Here is a 25,174-nt window from a genome sequence, read left to right on the forward strand (position 1 = left end):
TACATATGTATGTATATATATATACATATACACATATACATGTATATACACACACATACATATATACATACATACACACACATATATATACATACACACACACAAATATATACATACACACACATATATATATATGCATATTCCCTTCAGCTACCCTAATACTGAGGTGTCATGAATCATATACATCATCTTTCCAAGTAAGAATGTAAACAAAACAGTTCAACTTTAGTAAGTCCCTTATGATTTCTCTTTCTTGTTTACATTTTAATGTTTCTCTTGATTCTTGTGTTTGAAAGGCAGATTTTCTATTCAGCTCTGGTCTTTTCACTGAGAAAGCTTGAAAGTCCTCTATTTTATTGAAAATCCATATTTTGCCTTGGAGCATGATACTCAGTTTTGCTGGGTAGTTGATTCTTGATTTTAATCCTAGCTCCATTGACCTCCAGAATATAGTATTCCAAGCCCTTCAATCCCTTAATGTAGAAGCTGCCAGATCTTAGGTTATTCTGACTGTGTTTCCACAATATTCAAATTGTTTCTTTCTGGCTGCTTGCAGTATTTTCTCCTTGACCTGGGAGCTCTGGAATTTGGTGACAATATTTCTAGGAGTTTTCTTTTTGGGATCTTTTTCAAGAGGCAATCTGTGGATTCTTTCAATTTCTATTTTACCCTCTGGCTCTAGAATATCAGGGCAGTTCTCCTTGATAATTTCTTGAAAGATGATATCTAGGCTCTTTTTCTGATTATGGCTTTCAGGTAGTCCAACAATTTTTAAATTATCTCTCCTGGATCTATTTTCCAGGTCAGTGGTTTTTCCATTGAGATATTTCACATTGTCTTCCATTTTTTCATTTCTTTGGTTCTGTTTTATAATATCTTGACTTCTCATAAAGTCACTAGCTTCCACTTGCTCCAATCTAATTTTTAAGGTTGTATTTTCTTCAGTGGTCTTTTGGACCTCCTTTTCCACTTGGCTAATTCTGCCTTTCAGGGCATTCTTCTCCTCATTGGCTTTTTGGAGCTCTTTTGCCATTTGAGTTAGTCTGTTTTTTAAGGTGTTGTTTTCTTCGGTATTTTTTTCAGTATTTTTCTGATTCTCCTTTAGCAAGTCATTGACTTGTTTTTCATGGTTTTCTTGCATCATTCTCATTTCTCTTCCAAATTTTTCTTCTACTTCTCTAACTTGCTTTTCCAAATCCTCTTTGAGCTTTTCCATGGCCTGAGACCAGTTCATGTTTTTCTTGGAGGCTCTTGATGTAGGCTCTTTGACTTTGTTGACTGCTTCTGGCTGTATGTTTTGGTCCTCTTTGTCACCAAAGAAAGATTTCAAAGTCTGAGACTGCATCTGAGTCCGTTTTTGCTGCCTGGCCATGTTCCCAGCCAACTTACTTGACCCTTGAGTTTTTCATCGGGTTATGACTGCTTGTAGAGTAAAGAGTACTTTGTTCCAAACTTGAGGGGATAGGCTGTTGTTTTCAGAGCTATTTCTACACAACAAGCTCTGCCACACCAGCACTCCTCCTTCCCCAAGAACCACCAACCCACAAGGGACTCAGATCTTAAGCAGGCTCTGCCTTCCTGCTCTGATCCGCCACTTAATTCCTCCCACCAGGTGGGCTTGGGGCCAGAAGCAACTGTACCTGTAGTTCTGTAGCTGCACCACCCCCGCTAACCCCCCCAGGGCAGTGGCCTAACCTCGAACTCCTTCCACTCTGTCCCCTGCAGCTTTTCCCACTAACCTTCTCTGTTGTCTTTGGTGTTTGCGGGTTGAGAAGTCTGGTAACTGCCACAGTTTACTGATTCAGGGTGCTAGGGCCTGTTCCACCCAGCTCCTGGTCTGGTTGGTCCTGCCGCTGCCCACGCTGGGCTCTGCTCTGCTCCGCTCCCAGCTCCATTAGCGATAGACCTCACCCAGCGACCATCCAGGTTGTCCTGGGCTGGAGCCCTGCTTCCCTCTGCTATTTTGTGGGTTCTGCAGTTCTAGAATTTGTTCAGAGCCATTTTTATAGGTTTTTGGAGGGACCTGGTAGGGAGCTCACGCAAGTCCCTGCTTTCCAGCCACCATCTTGGCTCCGCCCTTCGCCTGTTTTTTCACTTTAGCTAAAGCACAATATATTCTTCTCCAGCCTTTTACCTTTACCCTGTGTGTATCCCCATTTCAAATGTGTTTCTTGTCAACAACATATTATAGGACTGTGCATTTTAAGCCATTCTGGTACCTGCCTCTGTTTTAAGAGAGAGTTCATCCCATTCACATTCACAGTTATGATTACTATCTATCTGTGTCTTTTTCTCCATCCTATTCCTCCCTGCCCCCATTTATGCCTTCATTTCTCCCTTCCACTCCTCAAAAGAGTTTTGCTTTTGACTACCACCTTTCTCAGCTTTCCCTCAATATTGATTAACCTCCCTTATTTTACCCTTTTTCCCTTGCTACTTCTTCCCTCCCTTCTAACCACTCCCCTTTTCTTTCCCCTTTCCATTCCTACTGCGTGTAGAACAAGTTTGAATTCTATACTTTTCAGGGTATGTTATTCCCTCCTTGAATCAAATCCAATGAGAGTAAAACTGAAACACTGCTCTTCTCCCTCCATTCTTTTCCTCTATTATAATGTTTGGAGCCTCTTCATGTGATGTAATTTACCCTTTTCTACCTCCTCCTTACCTCTTCTCCCAGAACAATCCCTTTATACTCCTTAATTATGTTTTTTATCATCATATCAGTTACTGTATACTGACACCCTCAGTCTATGTCTATCCCCTTTAATTGCCATAACTGTACCATTTGCTAGACTGATGTGTGTGTGTATATATATATATATATATATATATATATATATATATATGTATATATATATATATATCATACATAAAACAATATAATCATATATAAGGATATAAACTATTTGCCCTTATTGAATACTAAGGTTGTTTTTCCCCCGTTTACCTTTTTATGCCTCTATTGGGTTTTGTACTTGAAGATCAAATTTTCCATTGAGCTCTAGCCTTTTCATCAGGAAGTTCTGGAATTCCCTCATTTCATTGAATGTCCGTCTTCTTGCCTGAAAAATTATGCTCAATTTTGCTGGGTAGTTGATCCTTGGTTGTAATCCAAGCTCCTTTGCCTTTTGGAATATCATATTCCAATTCCTCCTGTCTCTTAATGTAGAAGCTGCAAGATCCTGCATGATTCTGACTGTAGTTCTGAGATATTTTAATTATTTCTTTCTGGCACCTCGTGGTATTTTCTCCTTGACCTGATAATTCTGGAATTTGGCTACTATATTCCTTGGAGTTTTCAATTTGGGATCTCTTTCAAGGGGTGATCAATGGATTCTTTCGATGACTATTTTACCCTGTGGTTCTAGGAACTTGGGGCAGTTATCCTGGGTTATTTCTTGGAAGATACTGCCCAGACTCTTTTTTTTTTTTTCATCACGGCTTTCCATTAGATCAATATTCCTTAAGATGATCTCTCCTGGATCTATATTCCAGGTCAGTTGTTTTTCCAATCAGAGATTTCATGTTTTCTTCTATTTTTTTCATTCTTTAGATTTTGTTTGACTGATTCTTGATGCCTCATAGAGTCATTGGCTTCTACTTGCCCAATTCTAATTTTTCACTTAGCTTCTGAACCTGTTTTCCATTTGTTTAATTTTACTTTTCAAGGAGTTATTCTCTCTAATTAGATTCTGAACTTCCTTAACCATTTCACCAATTTTACTTTTTAAAGATTTGTTCTCATCAGTGAATTTTTTTTTCCATTTTTTCTTTTACCTCTCTAATTTAGTTTTTAAAATCCTCCTTGAGCTCTTCCAGGAATACTTTTTGGGCGTGAGACCAGTTCACATTCCCTTCTGAGGTTTCAGATGTGGGTATAGTGTCAATGCTGTCTTCTTCTGAATAAGTATTTTGATCTTCCCTATCTCCATAAAAAGAATCTTTGGTTTTCTGGATTGCTTCTTCACAATGGCTGTCTTTTTCCTGGCTTTTTGAAGTGGACCTCTGCTTCTGGGGCCCAGAAGGCTCTGTTCCTTGCTTCTTCTGCTGGGAACTGGGGGCCCAGTCACTGGCTTTGTGTGCTGTGGCTTCTGGTTTCGTGAGGTGTGGGGGAGGGGTGGTCTGGCTGCTGGAAGTCTTCTCTTCCTCTAGGGGTGCACTACAGCATGAGGGGGGTCCCAGCAGTTGTCTGTGCTGGTGTCTGTCACTTCCCCTGGCTGTGAAAAGGCACCTCTGGGTTCCTGGTGCTGATGCTTACTGGCTCCACTCCCCTGGGGCTCAGGAACTCTTACTGTTCAGCTTGAAGCCCCACTTCTGGCTCCTCTATTTCAGGGTTTCTCCCAAGGGAGAATTATCTGGGTGAGGAAGGGAGGGATGAGAGCCATTTTACCTGGTCTTCATGGCTCCCAGAAGTTCAAGAAGATGACTTTCAGACCTTTAGACTGTGGTCTGCAAGCTTCAGGAGTAGTTGCTCTCACGGCTGCAGGCACTGCACTACTGTCTTCCTTAGCTCCAACAGACTCCTGCCCTGGACTGAGAGGCATGAGGATCGCCACCAATTTAGTACGCTCAGTGCTCTCTCAGCCTGGATATCTAGGTCAGTTCCTCAGCTGCTCCTGCTGTGGTGTGGTCTGGTGCAATTCTGCGCTCTGGGTGCGCTCCCAGGACACAGAGCCATCCTGGTGACCCTGCAGACTCTCCTGGCTTGGGAATTTGCCAGTCTGCTAGTAGCAGAAGCCACTCTCTCAAATCTGCTCAGATTCCCAGATTCACTTTTTAAGATCTATCTGAAAGAATTTGTAAGAGAGCTCCCATATGTCCCTGCTATCACTCCACCATCTTGGCTCCGCCCCCAAGATAATGACTTTCTCATAAAAAAGCTTTCACATAAAAGAAATCAGGAAGCAATAAAACAAAACCAAAGGAATAAAAAAAAACAGAACATGTGAAATATCTCATTGGAAAAACAAGTGACCTAGAAAACAGATCCGAGACAGGTAATTTTCAAATTACTGGAAAACCTGAAAGCCATGATCAAAAAAAGAGCCTAGACTGATCTTTCAAGAAATTATCAAGAAATACTATCCTGATATTCTAGAACCAGAGGATAAAATAGAAATTGAAAGCATCCACCAATCACCTCCTGAAAGAGATCCCCAAATGAAAACTCCCAGGAATATTATAGCCAAATTCCAGAGCTCCCACATCAATTAGAAAATATTTCAAGCAGCCAGAAAAAAAACAATTCGAGCATCGTTGAGCCACAGTCAGGATAGCAGAAGATTTAGCAGCTTTTACATTAAAGGATCAGAGCACTTGGAATATATTCCAAAGGGCAAAGGAGTTAATATTACAACCAAGAATCACCTACTCAGCAAAACTGAGTGTAATTCTTCAGGGGGGAAAATGGATATTTCATGAAATAAAGAACTTTCCAACATTCTTGATGAAACGACCAAAGTTAAATCGAAAATTTGACTTTCAAATACAAGACTCAAGAGAAGCATAAAAGGTAAACAGAGGATATCATAAGGGAATTAATAAGGTTAAACTGTTTACATTCCTATACAGGATGATGATACTTGTAACTCATAAGAGCGTTCTCATTATTAGAGCAGTTAGAAGGAGTATATATAGACAGAGGGCATAGATGTGAACTGAATATAAAAGGATAAAATCTAAAAAAATAAAATTAAGTGGTGAGAGAAGAATGTACTGGGAGAAAGGGAAAGGGAGAGGCAGAATGGGGTAAATTATCTCACAAAAAAATAGGCAAGAAAAAGCTTTTACAGTGGCAGGGAAAAGGGGGGAGGTGAGAGTGAACCTTACTCTTATCACAAGTGGCTCAAAGAGGGAATAACATACACACTCAATTGGGTATATTAATCTATCTTATACTACAAGAAAGGAAGAGGGAAGGGGATAAGAGAAGAGAGGGCAGATTGGGGGAGGGGTAGTCAGAAGCAAAACACTTTTGAGGAGGAACAGGATGAAAGGAGAGAGAGAACAGAAAAACAGGGGCATAGGAATTAGGGTTGGAATAGGATGGAGGGAAATATAATTAGCAACTGTTACTGTGAAAAAAAATTTTGAAGCATATTTCTCTGATAAAGGACTCATTTCTCAAACACATAGAGAACTGAATCAAATTTACAAAAATAAGAGCCATTCCCCAACTGACAAATAATCAAAAGTTATGAACAGTTTTCAGATGAAGTATCATAGCCACATGAAAAAAAATGCTCTAACTCACTACTGACTGAAGAAATGCAAATTAAAACCACTCTGAGGTACTACCTCATACCTATTAGATAGACTAATAGGACAGAAAAGGAAAATGACCAATGTTGGAGGAGACGTGGGAAAAATGGCACATTAATGCACTCTTGGTGGAGTTGTGAACTGATTCAACCATTCTGTACAGCAATTTGGAACTACGCCCAAAGGGCTACATGAGCTACCAATATCACTACTAGGTCTGTATCCCAAAAGCGATAAAAAACAAAAATAAAAAAGACTAATATGTCCAAAAATATTTATAACAGCTCTTTTCTGGTGGCAAAGAATTGGAAATTAAAAGAATGCCCATCAATGGGAAATGACTGAACAAACTGTAGTATGTGATTATGATGGAATGCTATCATGCTATAAGAAATGATGAGCAGGATACTCTCAGAAAAACCGGGAAAGACTTACACAAGCTGATGCAAAGTGAAATGTACTGTGTACAAAGTAAGAGCAACACTGTGTGATGATCAACTGTGAATGACTTAGCTATCCTCGGCAATACAATGATCCAAGACAACTCTGAAGGATTTACGAAAAATGCTATCCACTCCCAGATCAAGAAGTGATGGTGTCTGAATGCAAACTGAATCATACTTTTTTACTTTCTTTATTTTTCTTGAGGTCTTTTTTGTCTATGTTTTCTTTCACAGGAGTTAAGACATGAACTGTTTTGCATGATGATACATGTATAACCTATATCTAACTACTTACCTTCTTAATGCAGCCGGGGGGAGGGGGGAGGGGGGAGGGCAAGGAGGGAAGAAGGAAGAGAATTTGGAACTCAAAGTTTCAAAAGCAAATGTTAAAAATTACTTTTGCATGTAACTGGGGGGAAAAATAGTAAATTTTTAAAAAGTAAAAGAAACTGGCAGAATCACTGAAGTACTACTAGTGACATTTGAAAAATGATGGAGAATAGGAGAAATATTACAGGACTAGAAGAAGATGTTCTCCTGATTTTTTTTAAAGGAAAGAGAATGGCATTTATCAACTACAGGCAATAAATTTTAAAATCCTAGTATAATTCTAAAACAGCTCATTAAAGAGATGGTTAGTGAAAATCTAGGAAAAGAAGTATGGCAAGGAGCCAGCCTGATCAAGGTAGAAGAAGACTGGAAAGGTAGGAAGGGACCAAGTTATAAGGGGCTTTAAATACCAAACAAAAGTTTGTTTTTGGTAAAAGAAGCATATCGAGCTGGAACAATGGAGAAATGGAGTTTATTAAGGGTGATATGAGCAAATCTATTCCATGAGACATTAAAAACAAAGTTAAAAGACTGAAAAAATAAAAGAACATGTAAAATATCTCATAGCAAAAACTAGTCTGCAAAACAGATCAAAGAGAAAAAAATTTAACTACCTGAAAGACATGACTGAAAAAAAGAACCTAAACACATTACATTTCAAAAATCATAAAAGACTGTCTAGACCTCTTAGAACCAGAGGGTAAAGTAAAAAATAAAAAGAACCCATTACTTTTCCCGTGAAAGAAACCCCAAAATAAAAACTCCCAGGAACACTGGCCAAAAACCAGAGCTTGCAGGTCAAAGAAAAAATATTCAGCATCACACAAGACTTAACAGACACAATTATAACAGCGTAGAAAGTCTGGAATTAGACATTCTAGAAGGCAAAAGACATAAGCTTACAATCAAGAACAACTTACCACCCCAAGGAAGCCATCAATATGAAGAAAGTCCCCATATCCTCCAAAATATTTATAGCAGCACTTTTTGTGATAGCTAAGAATTAGAAACAAAGTAGACGCCATCAATTGCGGAATGGTTAAAAAAACTGTGGCACATAAATGTAATGAAATGTTACTGTGCTATAAGAAATGATATGTGTGATGAATACAAAGAAGCATGGAAAGTTCTACGTGAACTGATGCAGAGTAAAGTAAGCAGAGCTAAAAAAAAAACAATGTACAAAGTAACAATGTAAATGGAACACACACACGCACGCACGCACACACACAGACGCACAAACTCACACACCACAAAAGCAACAAAACATCAAGATCAAGCATGACTCTAATAAAAAGATATGATAGGATACCCCTAACCTGACCCTTCATGGATGTGGGAGGTCCACAGCTGTTGAACCCTGCATGTTTTTGGACTTCTTCATTGTATTGATCTGTTGTGCTTATTTCTTTTTCCTTTTTAAAAATACTATTTGTCATATAGGATAACATTTTGGGAGAGGTAAAGGACAGGATACTTGGAATAATTATCAAGATTAAAAAAAACAGAAAAGATCAACAAAAATTTATTTTCCAAAAAAAAAAAAGCATAAAGCTTTAAAAAAGAAAGAATAACTTAACCAGAAAAATTGAGTACAATCTTACTTGGGGAAAAAAATAACCATTTAATTAAATGAAATTTTTTCCAAGTATTCCTAATGAAAAGTTGCTGAGTAGCAACTTTAAAATACAAATAAAGGAGTCAAGAAAAACATAAAAAGGAATACAGGAATGATGTATCATAATCATAAGGGAATAAACAAAGGTAAACTGTCTATATTCTAATAAAGGGAAGGAATGACTCATCTCAAAATTCAATCCTCTCAGAATTTTACCATCAGAGGTCATAATCTAACTATATAAAGGGTTTGGAAAGGATTCTGTTATGTTTTGATGAAAATAAGAAAGAAAATGGAAGGCGAAAGAAATACATGGTGGGAGGAGATGAAAGGTGAGGAAAATTATCTCACATAATCTGCTGCCCAAGTAGAAGTCTATATAAAGAAGGGGAAAGGGGGAGTGGAGCCAAGATGGCAGCAGGAAAGCTGGTACTTGCTTAAGCTCCCCACAAAGTCCATCCAAACACCTGTAAAAAATGGCTCTGAACAAATTCTACAGCTGCGGAACCCAAGAAATAGCAGATGGAAACAGATTTCCAGCCCAGGAGAGCCTGGATGGTCACCAGGAAGGGTCTATTGCATGGTGCTGAGAGCAGAACACATCCCAGCATGGGCCACACCAGGACAGACCAGACGGGGAGTCAGCCCGCCAAAACAGGCCTTGGGGCAATGAATCATTGAGCTGCAGCAGTTACCAGACTTCTCAACTCACAAACACCAAAGAGCAGGTTAGGGGGAAACTGCGGGATCCAGTTCAGAGTGTTCCGGCCACCAGCTGTGGGAGTGGAGGAGGTTGTGAAATGGTGGTGGTAGCAGCAGCAGGAAGCTCCTGAGGCTGCCTCCAGAGCACCAGCATCAGCGGCTTCCCGAGTCCCTGGCTCACACGGTGGGAGGAATCTAGCAGCAGATCAGAGAGGGAATGCAAGAAGCGCTTTGTGGGCACAAAGCCCAGCTTGCTGTGCCCTGCTTGATCTGCATTTCGGTCCTGGTTGGTGGTTCTTGGGGGAGGAGGAGTGCTACTGTAACAGAGCCTGGGGTGAAAGTGGAGTAGAAGTAGCTCTGAAAACAGCAGTGCTTGGACCCTAAAGCTTGGGACAAAGTACTCTCTACTCTACAAGCAGTCATATCCTGACAAAAAGCTCAAGGGTCAAGTAGTCAGCTGGGAACATGAAGAGGCAGCGAAAACGAACTCAAGACTCAAACTCTAGATTCCTTTTTTGGTGACAAAGAAGATCAAATCACACAGCCAGAAGAAGTCAACAAAGTCAAAGAGCCTACATCAAGAGCCTCCAAGAAATATATGAATTGGGCTCAGGCCATGGAAGAGCTCAAAAAGGATTTGGAAAAGCAAATAAGAGAAGTAGAGGAAAAACTGGGAAGAGAAATGAGAGTGATGTGAGAAAACCATGAAAACCAGTCAACAACTTGCGAAAGGAGACCCAAAACAATAGTGAAGGAAATAACACCTTAAAAAATAGACTAACTCAAACGGCAAAAGAGCTCCAAAAAGCCAATGAGAAGAAGGCCTTGAAAAGCAGAATTAGCCAAATGGAAAAGGAGGTCCAAAAGACCACTGAAGAAAATACTAGCTTAAAAATTAGATTGGAGCAAGTGGAAGCTAGTGACTTGATGAGAAATCAAGATATTATAAAACAGAACCAAAGGAATGGAAAATGGAACACAATGTGAACTATCTCACTGGAAAAACCACTGACCTGGAAAATAGATCCAGGAGAGATAATTTAAAAATCATTGGACTACCTGAAAGCCATGATCAAAAAAAGAGCCTAGTCATCACCTTTCAAGAAATTATCAAGGAAAACTGCCCTGATATTCTAGAACCAGAGGGTAAAATAGAAATTGAAAGAATCCACCAATTGCCTCTTGAAAAAGATCCCAAAAAGAAAACTCCTAGGAATATTGTCATCAAATTCCAGAGCTCCCAGATCAAGGAGAAGATACTTATAAGCAGCCAGAAAGAAACAATTTGAATATTGTGGAAACGCAATCAGAATAACACAAGATCTAGCAGCTTCTACATTAAGGGATTGAAGGACTTGGAATATGATATTCTGGAGGTCAAAGGAGCTAGGATTAAAATCAAGAATCACCTACCTGGCAAAAATGAGTATAATGCACCAAGGCAAAATATTGACTTTCAATAAAATAGAGGACTTTCAAGCTTTCTCAGTGAAAAGACCAGAGCTGAATAGAAAATCCGACTTTCAAATACAAGAATCAAGAGAAGCATGAAAAGTTAAACAAGAAAGAGAATTCTTAGGGGACTTAGTAAAGTTGAACTGTTATGTTTACATTCCTACATGGAAAGATAATGTGTGTAATTCAGAAAACTTTTCTCAGTATTAGGGGAGTTGAAGGGAATATAGACAGAGGGCACAGGATGAGTTGAATATGAAGGGATGATATCTAAAAAAATGAAATAAATTTAAGGGGTGAGAGAAGAATATATTGAGAGAGGGATAAAGGGAGAGATAGAATGGGGTAAATTATCTCACAAAAAAGTGGCAAGAAAAAGCAGTTCTGTTGGAAGGGAAGAGGGGGCAGGTGAGGGGGAATGAGTGAATATTGCTCTCATTGGATTTGACCTGAGGAGGGAATAACATACACACTCAATTGGATATCTTACTCTACAGGAAAGTAAGGGGAAGGGGATAAAAAAGGGGGGGGGGATGATAGAAGGGAGGGCAGTTGGGGGGTAATAAAAAGCACACACATTTGAGAAGGGACAGGGTCAAGGGAGAAAAGTGAATAAAGGGGGACTGTACAGGATGGAAGGCAATATAGTTAGCCTTTCACAACATGAGCATTGTGGAGGTGTTTTGCATAATGATACATGTGTGATCTATGTTGAATTGCTTGCCTTCCTAGGGAGGGTAGGTGAGAAGGGAAGAAGGGAGAGAATTTGGAACTCAAAGTTTTAAAAGCAGATGCTTAAAAAATTTAAAAAAAAAATTTTTTTTGGCATGTAGCTGGGAAACAAGATATATAGGGGATGGGGCATAGAAATCTATCCTGCCCTACAAGGAAGTAAGGGGAAAGGGGATGTGGGGGTGTGGGGGGAAAGGGGTATAAGAGGGGAGGGCTGACTGGGGAAAGGGGCAATCAGAATATATGCCATCTTGGAATGGGGGGGAGGGTAGCAATGGGGAGAAAATTTGTAACTCAAAATCTTGTGGAAATCTATGTTGAAAACTAAAATATTAAATAAAATATATACAGAGAAAAAAACGCAAAAAAGAAGGGGGAAAGGGCAGAAGCAGGATTTTAGCTGAGACCTGAAGGAAGCCAGGAGATGGAGATGAAGAGGGAAAGTATTCTAGAAAATGCACAGTCAGGAGATGGAGATTTTTGGTAAAGAAACATCAAAGGGGACCAGAGTCAGTAGATTATAGACTGTGTAGAAGGGAGTAAGGTGTAAGATGACTGGAAAGGATGTGACTACAGCTGTGGTAAATGAGGTGGAGCAGAGGAGTAGAAATGAGTAGTTAATGTACTTACTGGAAGTTAAGTATGTGAGGCAGCATCCCTATATATGTATGGGAGAATTAATATATTTCATTCTTGAGAGCTCCTCTTCTCTGTTTTATAGGCTGACTACTCTTATATAATTTTAGTCCCTGAAATACACTGCCTAACCATCCTCTGAACCCTTTGAAATATCTTCTCTCCCAAAATCTAGAGTTTGTGTCATACTATTTATGCCCAGCTTTCCTCTCCTTTTCTCACACAACTCCTACAAGCTCCCCATCACTCTCACCTCATGAAATAAGATATTCGTAAAGCACTTAGCACAGTACCGAGCACATAGTAGGTGCCATATAAATCCTAGCAACTAATTCATCATTCTTAAGGAGAATCAGATCCTTTACTTTTCAAAGGCTAAAATTACAGGCAAAACAAGTCAAAAAAGTTATTAATTCCTTTGCTTTAGGAGGAAAAAGAGCTCTGGCAAATGTCTGAGTGAGTAACTGAAGCCCCCAACGCTACTCTATCATGTTTTTGTGCCAGGTTTGTAACATTTCCCAAACTCATCTGCTTCCACTTTCTTACTGGGTAATCTGTAGTATACTCCAATGAAAATGTCACTCTTGTCTCTCTCTCCACTGATTTTTATCCAAGTGTGCTCCACCATGCTCCGTTATCCTCCTTTTCCCCCACGTTTCTAGATTTCCTCCTATGAATATACTGTCTTACTATACAATACTATTCCACTCCAGTATCTTTCATCTTTTACCTCTCTTATTTCTTTTGAATATGGCCCATCCATCCAGAGTCACTTTACATTTGTCTCCTGTGACCCTACTATTCTTGCTTTAATACAGATACTCTCCATATCTAGCTTAGTGGCAAAATTCTCCTTTTTCTCCTCTCCCCTAATCTTTTTAGTCTAAAGCCTTTTTGAAAAGATTTGCAGGACATCACTCAAATACATTCATAATACCCTTTGTTAAGCATCCTTCCTTTCTGGACAAGAGTCCCTGAGTCCTACATTTTAAGCTGGGGTACAGAAATCCAAATCCCCTTATCACCCACCTTCTCAACTCAATGTAGATACTCTTCTAGATACAAAAGCCTGACCCAGGAGCAGGTCATCCACAAATGATTTAACGCTATGTTTGACAACAGATCCAACCGCTCTGGAGAATAATTTGGAGCCATACCCAAAGGGCTATAAAACTGGGCATACTCTTTTGACCCAGCAATACTACCATTAGATCTGCATCCCAAAGAAAATTTTTTTAAAGGGGGCAGGAGGAGGACCTATATACATACAAAAATAGTTATAGCAGCTCTTTTAATGGTGGCAAAAAATTGGAAATGGAGAGAATGCCTATCAATTGAGGAATGGCTCAACAGGTTGTAGAACATAATGGTGATGGAATACTGTTGTGCTATAAGAAATGATGAGCAGGATGGTTTCGGAAAAACCTAGGAAGCCTTATATGAACTGATGCAAAGTGAAGAGATCATAACCAGGAGAACCCTATATACAGTAACAGCAGTACTGTAACAATGATCAACTGTGAAAGACTTAGCTACTCTAATCAATACAATGATCCAAAATAATTCCAAAGAACCCATGATAAAAAAAATGCCATCCACCTCTAGAGAGAGGCTTTGAGTGCAAACTGAAGCATATTTTTTTTTAAACTTTACTTTTCTTGCTTTCTTGGGCGGCAACAGGGTTAATATAGAAATATATTTTGCCTGATTTCACATGTATAACTGTTATCATATTGCTTGCATTTTCAATGGGTGGGGGAGGTGGAAGAGACTGTGGAACTCAAAATTTAAAAAATTAATGTTGAAAATACAACATTATATTTCACATAAATGTGGAGTTTGAGAAGTAAATGGCAGCTCTCCTTCTGACTGGTCTCTAGTCCCTGCAACAGACAGCCCTGTACACACTAAGCCACAGCCCTTTGGGAAAAACAAAGAGTGTTCAGAAAAGCTTTACTGAAATGTTTGACTGTAATATAGCATTCTAAAATCAACTAACTCCTATTCACTACAACAAAATGACAGCTTCAGGACAAGGAAACACCAACAATAAAAAACATTCATAATAAAGAAAGGAGTCATTTACTTCTAATGAGAATAACATATAATCTATTTACAATGTAGCAATATTATCCTACATATGATATATTTTGAAAATTCAAAGGCTTTCATTCTATAGATAACCAGTCCTAAAGAAAAACAAAATAAGACTATTCTGGGGATCACCAACAGCAAAGATAATACTAACTTGGTATATATAGAATATCTTTTTTCTGAAGAATTCAAAACACTCAATACTGTGTTACTGAGCTTGTCCATTATCTACAGGAATACTGCTACATATGTCAACATTTCTCAGGTAATAAAAGAGCTAAAAAAAAAATCATCAAAACTTGTCCTGAGCAACAAGTTTGGAAGGAAGACAAGATTGGAATCCAAGTCCTAGGACAAGCAGCATGATACAGAAGTAAAAAAGATGCCAGAATGGTATCATGAGTATAAAAGACCTAGATCTGAATCCAAGTTCTATCCCTGGCTTATTGTGTGATTACTGGACAAGTCCACAAAATTAAATTCTACTCAACTCAACTTTCAATAAACTTCTGTTAAGTACTTACTATGTACAAGGACCTGTAACGGGTACTAGGGATGCAAAAACAAAAATAACAATCTCAAGCATAAGCATTCTACTGGGGAGATCAGTGAAGCAAATTGAAACCTACTCCATGCTTTAGAAGTTGTTCAAGTCATTACAGTGGAAAAAAATTATACCACTAGACTGGTGCTGAACCTCTCAGAGCTTAACTAGACTAGCAACACCTGCTACAGTTTACATTTAATTAGCATAGCCTTTGAAAACACAAGGTTCACTTCCATACCACAATAAGGTGTTGGAAGAAAAGTAGATTTCATCTTTAAAACACAGTAAAAATCACGTTAACTGGCAATGTGTCAGAAAATGTTCTAGAGCCAGAATTTTTAATATGCCTCCAATCCAAAACCACCTCCTAAAAATCAAAAAGGATACTGGTAATGCTAACTGGAACAGGCATGTAATCCCAGAGAATCAGTGATTGTTCTTCTATCACTGCCAATCTGTATGCAAAAAAATCAATGATTCTGTCTATGACCTCCAGCTCTCCAGCCTGGGAATAACTACCCTCACTCAAGGAAGGCTGGCAGAAAATAGGTTTAGACCAACACCTCCATCAAATACTAATATCAACTCCAATTGGAATTATTATCTATACATAAAAAGTCACATCATCATATGTGATGTGACTATGTGATCTCTGGATAGGAGAAGAGTTCATAACCAAATGAAAGAGAGGATCACAGAAGGTAATTTTGATTACATAAAATTAAAAAGTTTTTACACACAGAAAATTAACACAAGTAGGATTAAAAGAAAGAGTTTACTGGCAGGAAAAATCAAGCTGCTCTGACAAAGGCCTCATTTCTAAGCTATATAAGGAACTGATTCAAACGTTAAAAGAGTAAGAGCCTTTTCCCAACTGATAAAAATGGTCAAAAGATCTGAATAAGCAGTTTTACGAGAAAAAATTCAAGCCATAAACAGTCATATAAAAATGCTCCAGAACACCAATAATTAGAGAAATACAAAATAAAACAACTCTGAGTTTCCAAAGCATGCAAAAAAACAAAAATGACAAATGTTAGAGAGGCTGTGGGAAAACAGGAACATTAATGCACAGTATATAGAGCTATGAACTAGCCCAGCCATTCTGCCAAGCAATTTGGAATCATGCCCCAAACCTAATAAATTGTGCATGCCTTATGACCCAGTGATACTGCTACTAGGTCTATATCACAATGAGATCAAAGAAGAGAACCCATATATACAAAAATATTCATAGTAGCTCTATTTGTGGTGGGAAAGAACTAACTACACACTGAGAGGATGTTCATCAAATGAGGAATGGCTGAACAAAATTATTGTATAAAACCAGAATGCTACTGTACTGGAAGATATTTTGAAGAGGGCAATTTCAGAAAAACCTGAGAATAATAACTCGCATTTCTATAGCATTTTAAGCCTTTATCCTGGGAAGTAGGTGCTATTATTATTACAATTTTACAGACGGAGGGTAAGTGACTTCCCTAGAGTCACACAACTGGCAAGTATCTGGAGCAGAATTTGAATTCAGGTCTCCTGACTCCAAAGTATAGCTGTCACCTACCGACACCACCTAGTCACCTCACTTGAACTGAGAAGAACAATACTGTAAAGACAAACAACTCTAAAAACCTGGGAACTTTGATGAACAAATGACTGACCATAATTCCAAAGGATCCTAGATGAAACTACCCACCTCCTGACGGAGGGAGGGACTCAAGGTGCAAGATTTTTGGATGCAGGCAATTCAGGGATTTGTTTCACTTGACTATGAATGTATCTTATAAAGGTTTTTTTTTAGGGGGATTAGGGGTGGGTTTGGGGAACAAGTGAAGAAGGAAAGAAGGTGCACTTTTGTTAAGTGAAAAATTAAAATTCAATTTAAAAAATAAATGTCACTTGAATTTTTCACCTTTATCCCATGACTAAATGTGAATTCTCAAAGTCCTATACTTATTGTTACTGACTTTTAATAACCATCTTTGTTGTTATTATAGCTATTACTAAAACCTTGTAATTACATAGAGTTTTACAGACTACCATGCACTTTCAAATCTGTTGTCCCATCTCTAAGTCCAAAACAAACTTTGTGAACTAAGTACTATGTAAGCATATTCCTAAGATCATAAAATTTGAATTGAAAGAGCCCTGAGAAGTTGTCCAGACCAGTGGTATCAAATTCAAATAGAAACAGGGCCACTAAACCCTACATAAGGATGCCTCCTGCCATATACTGAGTTAGAAAATCACACGCTAACATTTTTTTTATTTTCTACTGTATTTTTACTTATTTTGTTAAATATTTCCTAATTACATTTTAATCTGGTTCACGCAGCAATGTGGCTGCTTGTCCTAACACCTCTGATCTATACCAACCCCCTATTTCTTTCCATTGCACACGTGCCCATTTTAAAGATGAGAAACTTGGAGGTTCAGAGAGAAATAATTTGCCCCAATTCAAGTAGTAGACAACAGCAAAGCTATACCTAGACCTCACGTTTTCTTTTTCCCAGTCCAGTGTTCCATTAACTCTTTGTTCTTGCTCTTTTATAAAACCAATCAAATGACTATATCAGTTTCGTTATTGATAAGGCAACAGAAGAAGCTGCAGAAGAGCTAGGTGACAGTACATACAGAGTAGGACTCAAGAGTTAGGAAGACCTGAGTTTGAATCCTGCTTCCAATGCTTCAGTTGTGTGACCCTGGGCAAATCGCTGTCTTTGCCTCAGTTTCATCTGTAAAATAGTGATAATAACAGCACCTGCTCCCAAGGTGGTTGTTAGGTTTAAACGAGATAACAAAAGTGTTATACAAATGCTAGTTAAGAGGAAGAGGAGAAGCAGTAGTAGTAGTAGTAGCGGCAGTAGTAGTAGTGGCAGTAGTAGTAGTAGTAGTAGTAGTAGCGGCAGTAGTAGTAGTGGCAGTAGTAGTAGTAGTAGTAGTAGTAGTAGTAGTAGTAATGCTCATTTTAAACTGTTATTTCTTTCAGGATCCACAGCACATGAAATTCAATAGACAAAAAGAAGCCACAAACATTCACAGCTTAATTTCTTTCGAAAAGTGATCCCAAAAGTAGAACCAGAGTTATTAATATAGTCTAACTTTTCCTTAAGTCTTTACCTTATCTTCAAACCCTTCCAGTCTTCTTCCCATTCACTGCCCTCTACACACTCTACAATCCCCATCACTGGGCTACTTGCAGTTTCTGGGGGATGACACTCCATCTCTGTATGCACTGCACTAGCTGCTCCTCATGCCTGGAATGGTCTTCCTCCACAACTCCACCTCTTATTAGCCCTGGGCTCCCTTTGAAACTCACTTTATGTCCCACCTTGTTCAGGAAGACTTTCCCTACCACCCCCCCCCTCTTCCTCCATTGCTAATACCTTCTCTGCTCTGACAGTGTATACCTGTATTACCTAGTTATCTGCTTGTTATTTCCCCATTAGAATGAAAGCTCCTTTAGGATAGGAAATGTTTCTACCCTACTTTGTATCCAATGTTCATATTCCTTGCACACAGAAAGTGCCTAATAAATGCTTGTTGAAAGCGTGGCCCCAAAGAAGAGACACAATAAGTCATCCCCTTCCCACTCCTCCACTTGAAGAGGCAAGAGGTCCACAGGTGTGGAATACTGCACTTATTTTCATACTTTTTCAATGTATTGGTCAATTTTGTTGATTTTTCCCTTCTTTCTCTTTTTCTTTTTCTCTATAAAAATATTCTTTGTTATATGGGATTGATGGAATCCAGCCACTGCCCCAGCCCCAATCTAGCCACTGTTACCACACCCAGTATCTCAACTTCCTCAAATGCCTCAATGCCTCACTAGAACAGCAGGTGTGTCAAGCGCATCCATCAAGTCTCAGACAGGACCACAAGAGCCAGCCAATCAGAAAGCAGCCAATAGGACATGGACCAGGATGTCTGACCACTAAATCACAGCCTAAGTGGACGCCTGAACAGTAACAGCAAAGAACTGTCCTAAGGTGAACTTATGACATAGAAAGGCCTATCATAACATCATTATCATATGAAAATGTCCCTCCCCCTCCCATCCCACCCATCCCTATACTCCCTCCACGGCAGGCTTTCCTGTATGCAATCTGGGTAACCACATACACAGCTCCACCAAGGCTAAGACTCCTCCCATATCAATGAACCCCTCCTATATTTAAATATTCACATATATTCTGTAAAGATGTAAATGCATCTTTTGCTCTATAAAAATCCATGTCTTGCTAAGCTATGGATTCCTTCTTGGAGCCCAGCCTACTTTCTAAGAAGCATAATTCTCAAAAAATGCCCTTGCTTGAACTGGAGACAGTCTGAGTCTGTGAATTCTTTCAAGATGACCCCCACAACACACAGTGAAACCGAAACAGGATGACACTCTGGGAGGGGGGAAGAAGAGATATTCTGGGAGGAATTTTGGTAATATAAAAACAAAAGATATGAATAAAATTTATTTTTTTTAAAAGAGGTGATTGTTGACTATGGGAAGACAAACCAAACCATGCAAGGAAAGATGATTTGTAAGTATTATTTTTAAGGACCAGCCTAATAAGTCTGGGTTAAAGACAAACATCAACCAACACTCATAATAAAAAATATAAGAGTTACTGCTGTTCAAGCAACCTAACTTAAGTAATGTTCTTTTAATTCATGTAATGAGAATTGCTATTCATTTTCAATTAAAAAACTGTAAGAGTCTAGAATTAAAAATGGCAAGTATCTAGAGAACTTCTAGTCTAAGTTCTTCATCATACATATAAGGAAACACAAACTAGAGAGGCAAAATTATTTGCCTCAGGTCATAAGGAAATAATCCAGAACTCAAATCCAGGTTCTCTGATCCCAAATCACTAACCCACAGGTGTCTCTCAACATGTTTCAAAAGGATAAACTCCTACATAAACATACTTGTAGGGAATGATATGAGAAAAGAATGGGATGTAACAGCCCATGGCTTCCAATACATAGCTTCCTTTACCTTTATATATCTTTTCACTATTGCACAAGTGAAGGGTGAAGTAGGTATCAAGGAGTCGGTGGCCATTCCTATTAACAATGTTCCGGGCAGCAATATTCCGGAGATGTCGAAGACGGCGCTAAAAAAAAAAAATGGGAAAAAAAAGTCATTTAGCTTTCTCCCTAAGGAAAAATTTCTGGAAATCTTACTTTTCATCATCTTTAAGTCTACGCGATTATGCTGTTTATTCATTTATTTTCCAAAGACTATGGATAAATCACTTTCTTTTTTGCCTCAATTTTCTGATTTGTCCAATAAAATTAATGACACCTCACCCATCTACCTCACAGGATCAATATGAGAAGGAAATAACATAGATGTGAACAAAATTCCAAAAAGCATAAAGTACTGTAGAAATGTAGGGAATTACTATTATTTTCCCCAGCACCTAGTATAGTGCCCTGCAAATAGCTGGTATTTAATAAATGTCTGCTAAATTAAACTCCCTAAAAAGTAGTACTTCCCCACCTCACCCCCACAGAAAGTATGCTAAAAAAAATCCATCTGAAATGGAGTAAAGGGGACTGTAATAATTACATACACCCTGCACTGTTTTCAGATGTCTGGAAGCTCCTCTGTGCAATCAGAGATAAGAAAAGAAGAGTCGAAAATAGTAGGCGCTCACAGGCTATTCCATCCAACAACAAGTTGTTGAGAGAGTTCAATGTAAATGGTATTTCACCCACATCCAGCCTTGGTCAGACCTCCACCCGCAATTCTGGCTCTCCTCTCCTACAATGCTTCCAATGATGGCTGCAATAGTAGAGCATGTGTTATTTTGAATCACTGATGCTGGCAACTCAAAAGTTATATAAATAGCCATGTAAATGAGCCAACAAGAACATAAGATAAACTGAAAGAGGAACCAGATAATCTCAAATCAAGTCAACAAGTATTTATGAAGCAAGTGTCAGGTGATGTGCTAAATGCCGAGAAAAAAGCAAAACTAGTCCCTGCTCACCAAGGAGCTCACAGTCTAATGGGGGAGACAACATGTAAAAAACTATGTACCAAAACAAGCTAGGATAAATTGAATGGAAAGGACAAATTGGAGACAATCTCAGAGAGAAGGCACTAGCATTAAGAAGGACCAAGCAAGGTTTCTTGCAGAAGGTGGAATTTTTGCTGTATATGAAGGATATAAAAGTAGCCAGGAGCTAGAGATGAAGAAGCAAAGCATTTCTAGCATAGGGTACAGCCAATGAAAATGCACAGAATCAGGAGATGAACTGTTGGTGGAACAGCAAGGAGACCAGTGTCACTGTATCATAGAGTATATGGAGGGAAGGAAGGTTTTAATAAGACTGGAAAGGTAGGAAGGGAACCAGTTATGAAGAGCTAATTCTAAAATTCATAGAATTTTATATCTTATAGATTTTCAAACTCTCAGAAAAAAGAAACCAATAATGACAATATTGGGGTGGAGCCAAGATGGCGGCTGGAAAGCAGGGATTTGCATGAGCTCCCCACCACGTCCCTCCTACAAAAAAAGGCTCTGAACAAATTCTAGAACTGCAGAACCCACAAAATAGCAGAGGGAAGCAGGGATCCAGGCCAGGACAGCATGGATGGTTGCTGGATGAGGTCTATCGCGCATGGAGTGGAGGGGAGCAGAGCTCAGCGTGGGAGGCAGCAGGACCAACCAGACCAGGAGCCGGGCAGGACAGGCCCTAGCACCCTGAATCAGTGAGCTGTGGCAGTTACCAGACTTCTCAACCCACAAACACCAAAGACAACAGAGAAGGTTAGTGGGAAAAGCTGCGGGGGACAGAGTTCGCAGTTCAGCCACCGGCCCAGGGGCAGTGGGGGAGGTGCAGCTACAGAACTACAGCTGCAGTCACTTCCGGCCCCAGGCCCACGTGGTGGGAGGAATTAAGTGGAGGATCAGAGCAGGAGTGCAGAGCCTGCTGAAGATTTGCATCAGGTCTGGGTTGGTGGTTCTTGAGGAAGGAGGAGTGCTGGGGTTGCAGAGCTGGCTGTACAGAAATAGCTCTGAAATCAATGGCACATCCCTTCAAGCTTGGAACAAAGTACTCTTTGCTCTACAAGCAGTCATACCCCGACGAAAAACTCAAGGGTCAAGTAAGTTGGCTGGGAACATGGCCAGGCAGCAAAAACACACCCAGATTCAGTCTCAGACTTTGGAATCCTTCTTTGGTGACAAAGAAGACCAAAACATACAGCCAGAAGAAGTCAAGAAAGTCAAAGAGCCTACAACAAAAGCCTCCAAGAAGAACATGAACTGCTCTCAGGCCATGGAAGAGCTCAAAAAGGAGTTGGAAAAGCAGGTTAGAGGAGTAGAAGAAAAATTGGGACAAGAAATGAGAATGATGCAAGAAAACCATGAAAAACAAGTCAATGACTTGCTAAAGGAGACCCAAAGAAATACTGAAAAAAATATTGAAGAAAACAACACTTTAAAAAATAGACTAACTCAAATGGCAAAAGAGCTCCAAAAAGCCAATGAGGAGAAGAATGCCCTGAAAGGCAGAATTAGCCAAATGGAAAAGGAGGTCCAAAAGACCACTGAAGAAAATACTACCTTAAAAATGAGATTGGAGCAAGTGGAAACTAGTGACTTGATGAGAAATCAATATATTATAAAAGAGAACCAAAGGAATGAAAAAGTGGAAGACAGTGTCAAATATCTCACTGGAAAAACCACTGACCTAGAAAATAGATCCAGGAGAGATAATTTAAAAATTATTGGACTACCTGAAAGCCATGATCAAAAAAAGAGCCTAGATATCATCTTTCAAGAAATTATCAAAGAGAACTGCCCTGATATTCTAGAGCCAGAGGGTAAAATAGAAATTGAAAGAATCCACAGATCACCTCCTCAAATAGATCCCAAAAAGAAAACTCCTAGGAACACTGTCGCCAAATTCCAGAGCTCCCAGGTCAAGGAGAAAATACTGCAAGCAGCCAGAAAGAAACAATTTGAATATTGTGGAAAAACAATCAGGATAACACAGGATCTGGCAGCTTCCACATTAAGGGACCAAAGGGCTTGGAATATGATATTCTGGAGGCCAATGGAGCTAGGATTAAAACCAACAATCACCTACCCAGCAAAACTGAGTATCATGCACCAAGGCAAAAAATGAATTTTCAATAAAATAGAAGACTTTCAAGCTTTTTCAGTGAAAAGACCAGAGCTGAATAGAAAATTTGACTTTTAAACACAAGAATCAAGAGAAGCATGAAAAGGTAAACAAGAAAGAGAAATCATAAGGGACTTACTAAAGTTGAACTGTTTTATTTACATTCCTACATAGAAAGATGATGGGTATGATTCATGAGATCTCAATATCATAGTAGCTGAAAGGAATATACATATATGTATATGTGTATACATATATATATATATACATGTGTGTGTCTGTGTATGTATATATGTAGGTATATATGTGTGTATGCATATGTATATATGTATATGTACATATATACACACACACAAAGGGCACAAGGTGAGTTGAATATGAAGGGATGATATCTAAAAAAATAAAATCAATTTAAGGGATAAAAGAGACCGAATATATTGAGAGAGGGACAAAGGGAGAGATAGAATGGGGTAAATTATCTCGCATAAAAGTGGCAAGAAAAAGTGATTCTGTAGGAAGGGAAGAGGGAGCAGGTAAGGGGAAATTTGACCTGAGGAGGAAATACCACACACACACTCAGTTGGGTATCTTACCCCACAGGAAAGAAGGAGGAAGAAGATAAAAAAAGGGGGGGATGATAGAAGGGAGGGCAGACGGGGGAGGAGGTAATCAAAAACAAACACTTTCGAAAAGGGACAGGATCAAGGGAGAAAATTCAATAAAGGGGGATAGATTAGGAAGGAGCAAAACATAGTTAATCTTTCACAACATGAGTATTGTGGAAGGGTTTTACATAATTATACGCATGTGGCCTATGTTGAATTGCTTGCCTTCTTAGGGAGGGTGGGTGGGGAGGGAAGAGGGGAGAGAATTTGGAACTCAACATTTCAAAAACAGACGTTCAAAACCAACAACAACAAAAAGTAGTTTTTTCATGCAACTAGGAAATAAGATACACAGGCAATGGGGCATAGAAATTTATCTTGCCCTATGAGAGAGGAAAGGAAAGGGGGATGGGAGGGGACTGGGATGACAGATGGGAGGGCTGACTGGGGAACTGGGCAACCAGAATATACGCCATCTTGGAGTGGGGGGAGGGTAGAAACAGGGAAAAAATTTGTAATTCAAACTTTTGTGAAAATCAACGCTGAAAACTAAATATATTAAATAAATATGTATAATCAAGCAAAAAAAAATAATGACAATATTAAAGTTTCTATACCCTTACACCCAGGCTTGCTAGCCTCATCCTGGCAAGAAAAGACTTTTTTTTTTTTTAATGACAGCTAACTAATTCATAAGGTCTTGCCTGTAGGAACCAATTGCTCAGCCCTAAAACATTCTCTCTCTTCAGGTTAACATCTATAAATCTGCTGCATCAGGAATACTAATATAATAAATGCATGTAAATGTAATACAATACGCATTTATACCTGTAACCAGACAGGAAAACACACTACCATACTTTTCTGAACAAAGCCTAGATACTGTGACTAATATCATAGACTCTTAATGTTTAATAGACTTGTATAATCTAAATAGAGAGCACAATGTTCTCTAAGAAAAAGTTCCCAGCACTCACTTTAAAAATGCTTCCATTTCCAGGTTTCCCATCATTACTATAACATGCCTTCGCTCATGCAAACAATTTCTTCCGACACGTTTCCCACTCACCTTTATCACAATTTTAAAGACTACGCTTCAAAGTTCTTTCTTTGACACATACTATCTGCATGAACACAGGCAATTCAATAACCACTCCCTGTTCTGGACAATTCTCTAAGATTACAAATGGCATGCTGCTACATTTTGTGGAAGGAGTTTTCATATTGGGAATTCCCTATACTGATGAAATGACAGGTCAGAAACAAAATTTAACTACCGTTAAACTATTAGATAAACTATTGTTTATCCAATAAGTCCACATGCTGTTCTCATGAAGAAGGCTCAATATATCCAAATTGGGTTCCTGATCTGTCTGGACCTTACATTATATTCACCCAACAATTAACTCAATTTTAACCTGAATTCACAGAGTATGTATAATGGCAAACTAAATAAAGTAACAGTCCCACTTAAACTGTGTGCTGGTCAGACCACATCCAGAATGCTTGCTCAGATGATTGGCTCCCCAAGCACAAAGGATATGTCATTAATTTTTGTGTTTTGTTTAGCACTTTGTAGATAGCACATGCTCAATAAAAGTTTTTCTTAAATGACAAC

The 25,174-nt window shown here is 38.9% G+C and overlaps 1 protein-coding gene across 1 annotated transcript in view; it reads right to left on the minus strand.

Moving 5' to 3' along the window:
- Positions 1-25,174, minus strand: part of UVRAG (UV radiation resistance associated) — a 416,256-nt gene that overhangs the window by 361,540 nt on the left and 29,542 nt on the right. The window contains exon 2 of the mRNA XM_036745375.1: positions 19,809-19,926. Coding sequence (XP_036601270.1) covers positions 19,809-19,926 — 118 coding nt within the window. The remainder of the gene's footprint in view (positions 1-19,808; positions 19,927-25,174) is intronic.

The sequence above is a fragment of the Trichosurus vulpecula genome, chromosome 2 (genome assembly GCF_011100635.1).
Source record: "Trichosurus vulpecula isolate mTriVul1 chromosome 2, mTriVul1.pri, whole genome shotgun sequence".
NCBI lineage: Eukaryota > Metazoa > Chordata > Mammalia > Diprotodontia > Phalangeridae > Trichosurus > Trichosurus vulpecula.